Genomic DNA, 12426 nt, shown 5'->3' with positions numbered 1-12426 from the left:
CTTTAGAACAGTACTACACTGTTTCAATTATTGTAGCTTTATATGGTTTGAAATCAGAAAATATACATCTTCTAGCTTTGTTTTTGCTTCGGGATTGTTTTGGGTATCTAGAGTCCATATTCCATATCAGGATAGATTTTTTTCTGAAAAATAAATATATGATAGTTTCACCTAAAAAAAAGAAAAAAATATTCTCTGGTAAGAAAGAAAGCAAAAAGAAATATTGAAATGTTATCTTTAAGTCATCAAAAGCTTGGTATCAGACAAATGAAACTGTTATGTGAGATTATCATTTTTAATTTTGGATAAATTGCTATAATACTAGATGTCAACCACTAAGCCAAGCATGGGAGGGAGGGATGGGGAGGGAATAGGGTGGGGATCGGGTGGGGGCTGACTGGGCGATGTGTGCATGTATGTCTACAAAAGTATGTATCCTACTATGATGTATGAATACAGTGCACCAATAAAATAAAATTAAAAAAAATAAAAAATAAAATTAAAAAAAAAAAAAAAGAAAGTACAAGGTCAAAGCCTGGCTCTGACCTTGGGCCTCAATTTCCTCCCTAGTTAAAAAAAAAGGAATAATAGAGCCTGTGCTGCAGGTTGCTACTGTTATTTATTTATTTATTTATTTATTTATTTTGCTGTACTGGGGATGGAACCCAGGGGCATTCTATCCCTGAGCTACACCCCCGGCCCTATTTTTTTTTTCCTTTATTTTGAAACAGGGTCTCACTGAGTTGCAAAGGGCCTCACTAAGTAGCTGAGGCTGTCTGCGATCTGCAATCCATGATCCTCCTGTCTTAGCCTCCCGAATGCTGGGATTACAGTGGGAGCCACCACATCCTCATCATATTACATTGTTGGTGGGATTTTAAGTTAGTGCAACCACTTTGGAAAACAGTATGGAAGATCCCCAGAAGAATAGGAATAAACTTACCATATGATCTAGCAATACCACTTCTGGGTATCTACCCAAAAGAATGGAAATCAAACTACCAAACTAATGGATGCGTATGTATGTTCATAGCTGCGCAACTCACCAAAGCCAAACTATGGAACCAGCCAAGATGTCCATCAACAGATGAATGGGTTACATACAATCCTATGGAATATGTACACAATGGAACTTTACTCAGCCATAAAGAAAAACACAATTACATCATTTACAGGGAAATGGATGGAACTGGAGGACATTATGCTAAGTGAGATTAGTCACAAAAAATAAGAAATCAGATGCTTTCCCTAATATGCGGGGGCTAGGGAGAAAATGGGTCAAAGGAGGAACTCTAGATGAAGAAGGAGATTCTATAGCCAGGCAAATAAGGCGACCTAACTGAGGGGATGGGAGGAGAAAAGAGGGAAATTCTCTAATGCACGTGTTGTACATTAACAAACATATCAAAGTCAATCACTAAGCCAAACACGAGAAAAAGGGAGGGGAGGGAACGTGGCAGGAATTGGGTAAGGGCTAATTGGAGGGTGTGTGCATGTATGTCTCCACCATCGTGTATCCCATTAAGATGTATGAAGATGATGCACCAAGAAAAAATTTTTTTAAAGTGCTCAAGAGCCGGGCGTGGTGGCACACACCTGTAATCCCCGCACTTGGGAGGCTGAGACAGGAGGATCGCATAGGTTCGAAAACAGCCTCAGCTACTTATTGAGGCTCTCAGCAACTTAAGTGAGACCGTTTCAAAATAAAGTATAAAATGGGTCTGGGAGTATAGGCCGGAGGTAGAAAGCCTCTGGGTTCCACCCCCAGTACCACCAAAAAAAAAAAGTGCTCAAGAGTACTCGTCTATGTCATCTTTATAGCGTCTCTAATGGTTGTCAACCTGCCTTTGCTTAAACTCACCCAGGTGAGAGATTCCTGCTCTGGGATCAGCTTTGTGGTCCTGAGAATTTGTGTGAGAAGGGATGCAGATACCAGCTACAACCACGCCCTCTCGGCATCTGCATTATTATTATTCATGCAGTCCATAGGCAGAATCTCAAAGTGAGAAATAGCCCCGAGAGAAGGTGTGGTCGCTGGCCGAAAGTACTCTCCACTTTTAGATATTCTTTCATAACTATTATTCTTTTAATAATGATTCTTTTAACTCTCCACACGAATTGCTCCGGTGGTGTAAGATCAGGACTGTGAGAGAAACTGAGTCCGTGGAAAATAAAATTTCTGGTAATTCGTCCAAACCTCTAAATGTCCTTGGCTTTGTTCAGATGGTAAAAGAACTTAGTTAAAGATTACATGCAGTGGTAGCATTCCAGTCAGTAATTAAAAACGCAGATTTCCTCTCAATCTTTGACCCTCAACCTAATCAATAACTAACCTAGAGGGGGAGGCGACCCGATGCCTCCATTTACCTCTCTTTGTGATCCTGCGCAGATATGGGAAGACAAACGTTGGGTGTAACATCAAAGCAACCCAGTTTATGAGCAATTCATACTGCCCAATACAATGGAGCTGAAGGCTAGGAAGATTCTTGACCTTTACACCCAGTATGAACCCTGCCCGAGATGGGGGAGGCGCCACGTGGCCAAAGAAAGGATATTGCAAAGGGTCTGGGACAGGAATATGGATTATTTATAAGATGAATAGGTTTCTAATAAGCCTATCGTTTGGGGAAAAGTGTTTCACAGCTAAGGAAGTATATCTGACAACTAAATCGAAAAACTACATGGTATTTTTGGTGTTTGTCTGCCACACCGTGTTGTGAGTTTGCTTAAGCTTTCAGATTTTAGGAGGTAAGACGGCAACACCTGAGAAAACTCTATCACATCCACCTGAATCACCACATCTCCCCATGCCTGCCATACGGACTGAGCCCAAAAGATGGAAAGTTCCAAGAAAGTTAAAGAAGATTCCCCGAGAGGCCTCCAAGCCTTTGGGCGTGCCCGTTTCTTCTGGAAGATTTCCCTTTGGAACTGCCTATCTGCAAGATCCGGAGAAGATCCGGAGTTAATCTCTTGAAAGCTGAAAGCCCAGACTAGTTTTTTTTTACCTTTGTTTACATGTCATTCACTATTGTTTCACAGTGATTGCATTCACCTCCTTTTCTCTTATTATTAACTTTACTGGTGAAGGGTATAAATTTTTCGGGGTTCTTGTAATAAAGTGTCATTAGCTCAAAAAGCTCTTGTCCATATCAGATTCTTTCTAGAAAGCGCTGCCACTAGGAACTTAAAGAAATTTAGTTCCTAGAAGGGAAAGAATCGCTGCAGATAAGAGGCTGCAGTACTTCACCCTATCCTTCCCCATCTTTTCTGAGATTCTCGACCGCGAGTGGACTTGCGCCCCATTTGGACTGAGTTGGTTTACGGCAAAGGGACAATTCTGTTGTCTGTGACCACACTGGCAAATGCACTTTCATTCAGATTTTTTTTTTTTTTTTGTATGTGTGTGGCACTGGGGATGGAACCCAGGGGCATTCTACCTCCAGGCTACATCCCCAGCCCTATTTTTTTTGTAAACTCTTTATTTTGAAGCAGGGTCTCACTAAGTTGCAGAGGGCCTCACTAAGTAGCCGAGGCTGTCCGTGAACCCATGATTCTCTTATCTCAGCTTCCCAAGTACTGGGATTACAAGTGTGCACCACCACGCATGGCTGCACTGGAGCATTTCTGAAAGGACTGCCCACCACCATTGTGGAGTTGGAAACACTCAGGCCAGGGAGATGGAATGAGGATGAACAGAGAAGGCTCAGGGATGCTGTGCACTGGTTCCCGGTCACCTGTCAAATTCAGACCTCGGGCTCCCACCTAAGCCAGTCAGCCAGTCCTCTGCCCCAGCTTGTGTGAGACGCTCCCTCCAGGAAAGCTCAGGCTCTGTCTCTGCTGGGTGGAGGTTTAACGGCCACAGCAGCCTTTCTCCCCTTGGGCTCTTCCTACTTCAGCTCCAGTGTGGGGAGCCCCACTTTGAACACACCCCACTCAGACTTGACTCCCTCAGGGCCACAAATGAGTCAACTGGCTTTCCTATGTGGTCAGGGCCACCCCATCACAACCAAGAGGCCAGCTCACTCTGTCCCATGCCTGGCCACAGGCTTATCTGGCCACAGGTCTTAAAGATGCAAATCTGCGGCCCAGCCCCAGAGATAATGCCTTGCCTTGAGGGGTCTGGTTGTGGATGGTGATGGGCTCCTGGTGTCGCCTTTGCATGTGACAGACCCACATGCCTCTGCAGACTCGCCCAATCCACGAAGCATCAGCTTCTCCATTCTTTTCAGTATTATAGGTTTCCTCCCTCTTGTCCCTTCTGCGTGACCTGCCACCATCCTTCCCGATTAGAAGAAACAGGTGACAGCTGTGTAGAGGAAGGGGTCCCAGATGGAGGTAAGAGACCTGGACCCCTATGTGGCTCCTTCACTCTGGTGGTGGCCATGGGTGACAATGAGGAGATAGAAAGGAAATAGGCAGATAGGGAAAAGACCTCAGTAGAAAAAGTTAATTTCCTAAATTTCCTGAGGGGCGACGAATATCTGAAATTCCAAAGGCTCAGAGATAAGAAGGACCAGAGCTTCACAAAGCCATCTTGCAAATACCCTATGCAAATTCTGAGCTGCTTCCCAGAATTCCTGGGATCCCAAAAGTCACCCTAACCCAAAAGAGGACTCGCAAACGTCGGGCAAAGGCCCCTAGTCGGCCAGAAAATTGGGTTTTTCCCTCTTGGGATCCCCTCCCCTAATGGGGAGCTGCTCTCTCTCTCTCGCAGGTCGTGTTAGCCCTGAGAGAAGGCAGAGTGCAACTGATGGCATGTGGCTCAGGCTACTCTTATGTAGTGACCTGAAGGCCTCTGCTGGACATCAAGGCTGATCAGGGCCCCTAGGGGTGACCTGCTCCTCTTTTCTGGCAGATCGCGTGGACTCTGGGAGAAAGTAGTTTGTAATTGACGGCACTTGGCTCGGGCGACACTCGGGTAGTGACCTAAAGGCAGCTACTGGACATCAGAGACCTGACAGCCCAAGTGGTGTTCTGTCACTTTTCCTATTCCTTTCTGGCAGATCGCGTGGACTCTGGAAGAAAGCAGCCTGCAACTGAAGGTAATTCGGCTTGGGCTATTCTCAAGTATTGTCCTGAAGGCAGCTGCTGGACCCCAAGAGTTCTGACCGGCCGTAGACAAGAACCCTGTAAGGAAATGCCGAGTTTCTTTTCAAGAAACTCCATTTCATCTTTGATGAAACACCAGGTTTCTTCTCAGGAAATCCCCCGTTTCATCTTGGGGGGCCAGAAGAAACCCCCGTTTCAACAATAGTACCTGCCTCACTGACCTCAAGGGTTGTGTCAAGACAGACAGACAGACAGACAGACAGAGAATGTATAAAAGCTTCATCATCAACATGGGGGAATGTTGTGGGCTTCACTCAGGTGCAGGGTGCTAGGACCCTCTCCATTTTCTCCCAGGCCTGCAGGAACACTTCCTTCTTTCTTGGGGGCAGATGTTTCCTTTGGTGAGCCTAGGTAGTATCAGGAAAGCAATTCTGCTGTATAAAAAGGGAGCTGTGGCATAGGTCCTAAGTAATAACAGAGGCTAGCTGCCTGGAGTGGAGTGAGAATAAAAACACACCCTGTCCACAGCTCAGTTTTCTTGAGAAAGAGCCCAGCTGGGGAGTGATCCATACAGATGCTTGCTGATTGACCTGCCCAGCAGCACAGTGCTCCAGGTGTGTGTAAGAGCGCCTAGATTCCTCCCAGGCTCTTAGGTGTGATGGTTCATGTTTACTGAGTGTTCAGTGTGGAGTAACACTGTACCAGGTATTGTACCTATGATACCCCTCACAGAATTCTGGTAAATGTCACTGTCCCCAGTGTGCACGTGTTAGAATGAGGCTCACATGAAGGTGTGGCCATATGTCAATGACAATTCAAACTCAGGCCTGTGAGTTTTGCATCGATACAACCTCAGTGCCACAAGCGCGCCGCTCCGGGATACGCGCTCTCCTCAACTCCATCACGGCTCTCTCACACTGTTCCCTGTGGAAGCAGCTCACAGGGAAGCGTGTGTGCCTGGTCGCCTCTTCTGTCCACTGCTCTTTTTTTCTTTTCTTTTTTTCTTTTTCTAGAATGGTGATCAAACCTAGGGGTAAGGCTGGGCATGGTGGCGCATGCTTGTAATCCCTACACTTGGGAGGCTGAGACAGGAGGATCGCACAGGTTCGAAGCCAGCCTCAGCTATTTAGTGAGGCTCTCAGCAACTTAGTGAGACCCTGTTTCCAAATAAAATATAAAAAAGGTTTGGGAGTATAGCCCAGAGGTAGAAAGCCCCTGGGTTTACCCCCAGTACCACCAAAAACAAAACAAAAACCTAGAGGTGCTCTACCACTGAGCTGCATCCTGGACCCTTTTTACTTTTTATTTTGAGACAGGGTCTTCTTAGATTGTAAAGGTTGCTCCAGACTTGTGACTTCCTGCTTTGGCCTCCCAGTCCCTGAGAGTGCAGCAATGACGATCATGTCTGGCCAATGCACTGCTCTTTAATGTGTGTTTATATATGTACGTAATCGTGAATTATATAACTTTCGTGGTATAATTTTAGGATGGTAGAGAAGATAGTTTTGACCTTTTTAAAATCCGTTAGAGCCGGGCGTGGTGCCACACGCTTGTAATCCCCGTGCTTGGGAGGCGGAGACAGGAGGATTCATTCCGCAGGTTCGAAGCCAGCCTCACTGGCTTAAGAGACCCTGTTTCCAAATAAAAATATAAAATAGGTCTGGGAGTGTAGCCTGGAGGTAGAAGGGTTTCCAGGAACCCCAGTAGCACCAAAATAAATAAATAAATAAATAAATAAATAAATAAATAAATAAAATCCCTTAGATTTAGCCGGGCATGGTGGCGCACGCTTATAATCCCCGCTCTTGGGAGGCTGAGACAGGAGGATCGTGCTGGTTCGAAGCCAGCCTCAGCTACTTAGTGAGGCTCTCAGCAACCTAATGAGACTGTGTTTCCAAATAAAATATAAAATAAGTCTGGGAGTATAGCCCAGAGGTAGAAAGCTTCTTGGTTCCACCCCCAGTACCACCAAAAAAAAAAAAATTAGAAAGGGCTGGAGGTATATATATATGCATATATATATACACATATATATACATATATACATACATACACACACACACACACACACACACACACACATATATATATATATATATATATATATATATATATATATATTTATCTGCTTTAGTGCTTTAGTTCTCCTATACATGCAAGTAAGTGGCATTAGCAGGCTCCCATCATTGTGCCACCATTAACTGCCATCCACCTCCAAAACTTTTTTTCTTTCTTTCTTTCTTTCTTTCTTTCTTTCTTTCTTTCTTTCTTTCTTTTTTCAGTACTAAGGATGGAACCCAGGAGCATTCTACCACCAAGCTACACCCCCAGCCCTATTTTTTATTCTTTAGTTTGAGACAGGGTCTCATTGAGTTGCGGAGGGCCTCACTAAGTAGCATCTGAGGCTGGCCGCGAACCGTGATCCTCGTATCTTGGCTTCCCGAATGCTGGGATTACAAGCGTGAGCCACCATGCCTGGCGGACTCTCACTAAGAAACAGACTCTCACTAAGTTGCTGAGACTGGCCTCAAACCTGTCGCAACCGATAGCAACCCTGCATTGACCTGGGGCCTTGGCCTTCGTTGGAGATAAGGTAAGATGAGAGTCCACTAGGGGTGCCACAAAACCTAGAAAAAACTAAGGGCTTAGAAGGAAATAAGGATCATTCGTTAAAATGGCAGCTTCAGTTTAGGGACCTGAGGAAGGACCCAACAACCCAGCTCAAGAGAAAGGCCACCGCAGAGTCCCGTGAGGAAGTCTCAAGGATGCCGGGCAGGATGGCGACAGGGAGGCCTGTAAGGGGCCTGGAGCTGAAGGCGGCGCTCAGGCCCAGGCAGGCAGGACGCACAGCCCCCGGCCCCTGGCTGAGGGACAGAGCCCAGCCCTGCAACGGAGGGAGCCGCTGGAAAGGTAGCAGAGACCTGGGCAGCCACGGGCACTTAGGTCCCACTTGAGAAGAGCCAGGGTGAAAAGAGCCCCAAGTGCTCTCCTGGGGAGAAATCCCCTCTGAGTATCTTTCTTAGAGGTGGCAGCTCACAGTTGCTCCAGCACAGACACAGGTGGCACCTGACTGGTGACTAGGGCTGGGCTGGAGGGGGGGCTGCCCCTCCACAGACCTCGCAGGACCTTGTGCCCACCCCCTGGTAAGAGCCACGACAGACTCCACTTCCTTCCCTATTCCCCGTGTCAAGTCAGGAGTCACTCGCGTCTTAAAGTGAGAAAAGACACGTGGTTTTGGTCTCGGTACTGACTTGTGCTCTGGAAATCGGGTGGTTTTGCCTACCCACATTCATTTCTCTTTCTTCTGGTATAATTCCTCATTGGGAAAACCACCTCTTTCCTTTCTCTCCTTTTTATTAAAAAAAAAAAATTTGATCCTGACAAAATACCCTTAACATAAAATTTATGATTATAACCATTTTTAAGTTAACAGTTTGGTAGTAGTGAATACATTTTATTGTTGTGCAACTGAGTTTCTTCCTCTTGAGAAGTCCAGTTATGTGGTGGTGCACATCTGTAATCGTAGTACTTGGGAGGCTGTGACAGGAGGATTGCAGGCTTGAGGCCAGCCTCACCAACTTAGTGAGACACTGTTTCAAAATAAAAAATAAAATTGGGTTGTGAGTAGTTCAGAGGTAGCCTGCCATTTAGTTCAATCTGTAGTACCATCACCAAAAAAAAAAAAAAAAAAGGTCCAGTTAAATAGTTAAATCAGAGCTTGGCATGGTGGCACATGCTTGTAATCCCCGCACTTGGGAGGCGGAGACAGGAGGATCACGCAGGTTAGAAGCCAGCCTCGCTGGTTTAAGAGACCCTGTTTCTAAATTTTAAAAAAGTATAAAAATAGGTCTGGGAGTGTAGTCCGGAGGTAGAAGGGCTTCTAGGAACTCCAGTACCACCAAAAAAAAAAAAAAAAAAAAAAGTTAAATCAGTTAAAAAGCCTATAGAATTTTTGGTTGGGAAAAAAAAAAAAAAAGTCCCCTCTGTCTATCTGTCTCTCTTAGTTGAATCAATTTCTTTCCCTTCCTTTCTTTCTTTCTTTCTTTCTTTCTTTCTTTCTTTCTTTCTTTCTTTCTTTTGTGTGTTACTGGGGTTCCTGAAAACCCTTCTACCTCCGGGCTACACTCCCAGACTATTTTATATTTTTATTTGGAAACAGGGCTTCGACCCTGCGCTATCCTCCTATCTCCGCCTCCAAAGTGTGGGGATTACAAGCGTGCGTCACCACGCCCAGCTCTTCCCCCCCTCCCCCCGTGGTACTGGGAATGGTACCCAGGGGCCTTCTACCTCAGTGCTATACCTCCAAAACTATTTTTTATATTTTTTTGGAAATAGGAACTCACTAATTTGCTGAGAGCCTCACTAAGCTGCTGAGGCTGACTTCAAATCTGCAATCCTCCTTCTCAGCCTCCCAAATACTGGGATTACAAGGGTGCGCTACCATGCCCGGCTTTTTGATTGAATTTAAACTGAATTTTTTTTTTTTTGTCATTTGGAACCCAAAGAATCCTATCTAGGGGTAAGGAATGTAGCCCAGTGGTAGAGGCCCTGCCTCTACTCCCTATCTCCACAAAAACATGTTAATTTTAGGAATTTAAGAATAAATAAATAAGATAAAGTAAATAAAATACAAGAATCTACAGCTAGGGGTATAGAACTCAAGTTTTAAAAATCGTCACCTAAGCCCGGCGTGGCGGCACACCGTTGTAATCCCAGCACTTGGGAGGCTGAGACAGGAGGATCGCACTGGTTCAAAGCCAGCCTCAGCAACTTAGTGAGACCCTGTTTCCAAATAAAGTATAAAATAGGTCTGGGAGTGTAGCCTGGAGGTAGAAAAGCCCCTGGGTTCCACACCCAGTAACACACACACACACACACACACAATAAATAAAAATAAATAAATGAAATCGTTACCTAATCGGTCCCAGAGCCCCCACAAGTCAAATACATGATAACTTGTTCAGTGATGAAGTTGAGAAGAAAGGTTGAGGGGGAGGAGTTAGTATGATAAAGAAATTCTACCAAAAACAATAAATATTTGTCACTGATTTACAGTGACCCCTTGGTGAGCACATGTGGCCACAGACACCTCTCACTGCATTGCAGACCAGCAGACCCCGGGGAAGAGCGCCTTTTTGCGGCGGAAGGCCGTTCTCTGCCGACTTCGCTTGCCCTGGCTCTGGGCACAGTGAGGCACTGGTCGTCCACGGGAGCTTATCTGGGTGCTCAGGAAGTTCCCAGGAGGGCACCAGCAGACAGCAGCGCGCGCTCTCCCTGTGAAGCTGAGTTTGGTATTTTGTTTTGCTAAAGGCAGGCAGTTGAGGTTTTTTCCTGGACCCACGATTTTACAGTCTTTTCTGTGAACTCTCAGGCACACGTACCCGAACCTATAGAGGATAAGAAAAATAACAGCCCCACAGCTGGGAAAGGCTGCGCCTCCCATCCAGGAGGTGACCGGGCACAGGGGCCCTTGGAGGCGTCTCCTTAGACTTTGATGTTTCTGCCCATCAGAATAATAGGCTGTGCCCGTCACAGAAGAAACCTTCCCTGGAAACGAACCCAGGCACAGCAGCCCTGTGCAGACGTCCTGTTCTTAGGTCCCAGCCAGGGACCAGCCCAGCACGTGTTCATCTCCTCTCAGGTTGAGCCCGAGCCCAGAGCCCGTGGTGAGGGCAGCCCTGCCCGGGCACTGGGGCTCTGCGTTGAACCCGAGCGCCCAGCAAACATGGGGAGGCCAAAGGGCTACACACTGCACTGAGCGGGGCCTGAGCGCCAGCCTCCCTCTGACCCGTCCCCGCCGTGGATCCCAGTAACAGCGATCGCCAGGACCCGGCTGGGCGGGGTGGGGGAGGTGCTGCCCGGCAGAGCGGCACCCCAGGGCCCCGAGCACGCATCCTGCACTTTGACGGCACCATCAGTAAGTACGGATCTCTGCAAGCGAGTCTCGGGCGTTTATCTATGAAAATGGTGGTTCTCGGCCCGCGTTGTGGGGCAGGAGATCCACGCGCCCCGCATCCCGATCGCTCACCGGGTGGTCTCTACGGCTAGTCACCCAGCCCAAGGAAGGGCGTTCCCATTTTGCAGATGGGAAAACCGAGGTTCAGGAACGCTTGCGGACCTGCTCACAGTCTCCGAGGAGGAGCCAGATGTAGGCAGATTCTGAAAGCCTGCTGGGAGCCACGACATCGGTCACCCCATCTCTGTCCGCGCTAAGTGCGGAGAGGGAGGTCTTTCCACCCACACCCGGGCTGCAGCCCCCGACCCCTCCCAGGGCCGACTCGCGGCCCCGCGGCCCCCAGCGCCCACCTGCGGCCGGCGGCGCGGCGCGGTACTCACGGCTCCCGCGGGCCCAGGCGGCGCGGCGGGGCGCATGGTCTCCCGGGCCGGCCTGCTCCAGAACCGCGGGCGCGGGCTGGGCTGCCTCCGCGCTCCGGGGCATCAGATTATTTTAGCTCTTGCGGAAGGAGCGGACGGAAACTGAGGTCACATGGAGAGAGCGCCGCCGAGCTCGCGGGCTCGCCGGGCGTCCTAGAGGGAACTAGGCGGGCGCCCGGTGCGGGGCCTGGGAGGGCCGGGCAGCCCGGACACCTGAACGACCTCCCCGCGCTGCCGAGCAGGCTCCCGCGCTGGCTCTCTCGGCGGAGCGTTTTGGGGGGTGGCCCGCTGGGGGTCATTGCCTAGGTGATATCTGCTGACTTGAAACGCTTCTCCGTGTTTCTATCCAAGGACCCAGATGGGACCCACGGGAAAGGGGCCGCACACATGCTGTCTAATCGAGGGTTGGGGCCCGGCGCTATTACTTTTAAAACGGGGTCTCGCTAAATTGCAGAGTACCTCGCTAGGTTGCTGAGGCTGGCCTTGAACCTGCGATCCTGCTGTCTCAGCCTCCCAAGTACTGGGATTACAGGCATGTGCCACCATGCCCTGCTAGCTAGTTCTTAATAATCTGTTATGGGTCCAGCACTGTATAGAAAAGAAACACACACACACACACACACGCACGCACGCACGCACGCACACACGCACACTGGTATGTGCATTGTGGTAGACTGTCAGTACCAAGAGCTTCTGGATCATAGACCACAAGGATGATATGGTGGTGGTTGTGGTGTGTGTGTGTGTGTGTGTGTGTGTGTGTGTGTGTGTGTGTGTGTGTGTGTTTGTTTTTGTAACACTGGGAATTGAACTCAGGGATGTTCTAACTTTGAGCTACACCTCCAGACCTTTTTTAATTTTTTATTTTGAAACAGGATCTTGCTAAATTGTCCAGACTGGCCTCCAACAAACCTGCCATTCTCCTGTCCCAGCCTCCCAAACTGTTCCAGTCTCAGCCTCCCAAGTACTGAGATTATAGGCATGAGCTACTTGTGCCTGCTC

General features: G+C 48.0%; 1 protein-coding gene across 2 annotated transcripts in view; it reads right to left on the bottom strand.

Annotated features, from left to right (window-relative positions):
* NRROS (negative regulator of reactive oxygen species) overlaps window positions 1-11424 on the bottom strand; it is a gene marked incomplete at its 3' end in the record, with an annotated part of 48031 nt that extends 36607 nt beyond the window's left edge. The window contains exon 1 of one of the 2 annotated variants that reach the window (XM_080695529.1): window positions 11386-11424. In XM_080695529.1, coding sequence (XP_080551655.1) covers window positions 11386-11421 — 36 coding nt within the window. In that variant the 5' untranslated portion in view covers window positions 11422-11424. The remainder of the gene's footprint in view (window positions 1-11385) is intronic. The other variant, XM_080695528.1, reaches the window with a different exon arrangement.
* Window positions 11425-12426: the final 1002 nt, after the last annotated feature.

Source organism: Muscardinus avellanarius (genome assembly GCF_963383645.1).
Source record: "Muscardinus avellanarius genome assembly, chromosome: 5".
In the NCBI taxonomy this organism is placed as follows: domain Eukaryota; kingdom Metazoa; phylum Chordata; class Mammalia; order Rodentia; family Gliridae; genus Muscardinus; species Muscardinus avellanarius.
The sequence above is the reverse complement of the archived record's forward strand: the minus strand, read 5'-3'. Positions and strand labels throughout refer to the sequence as shown.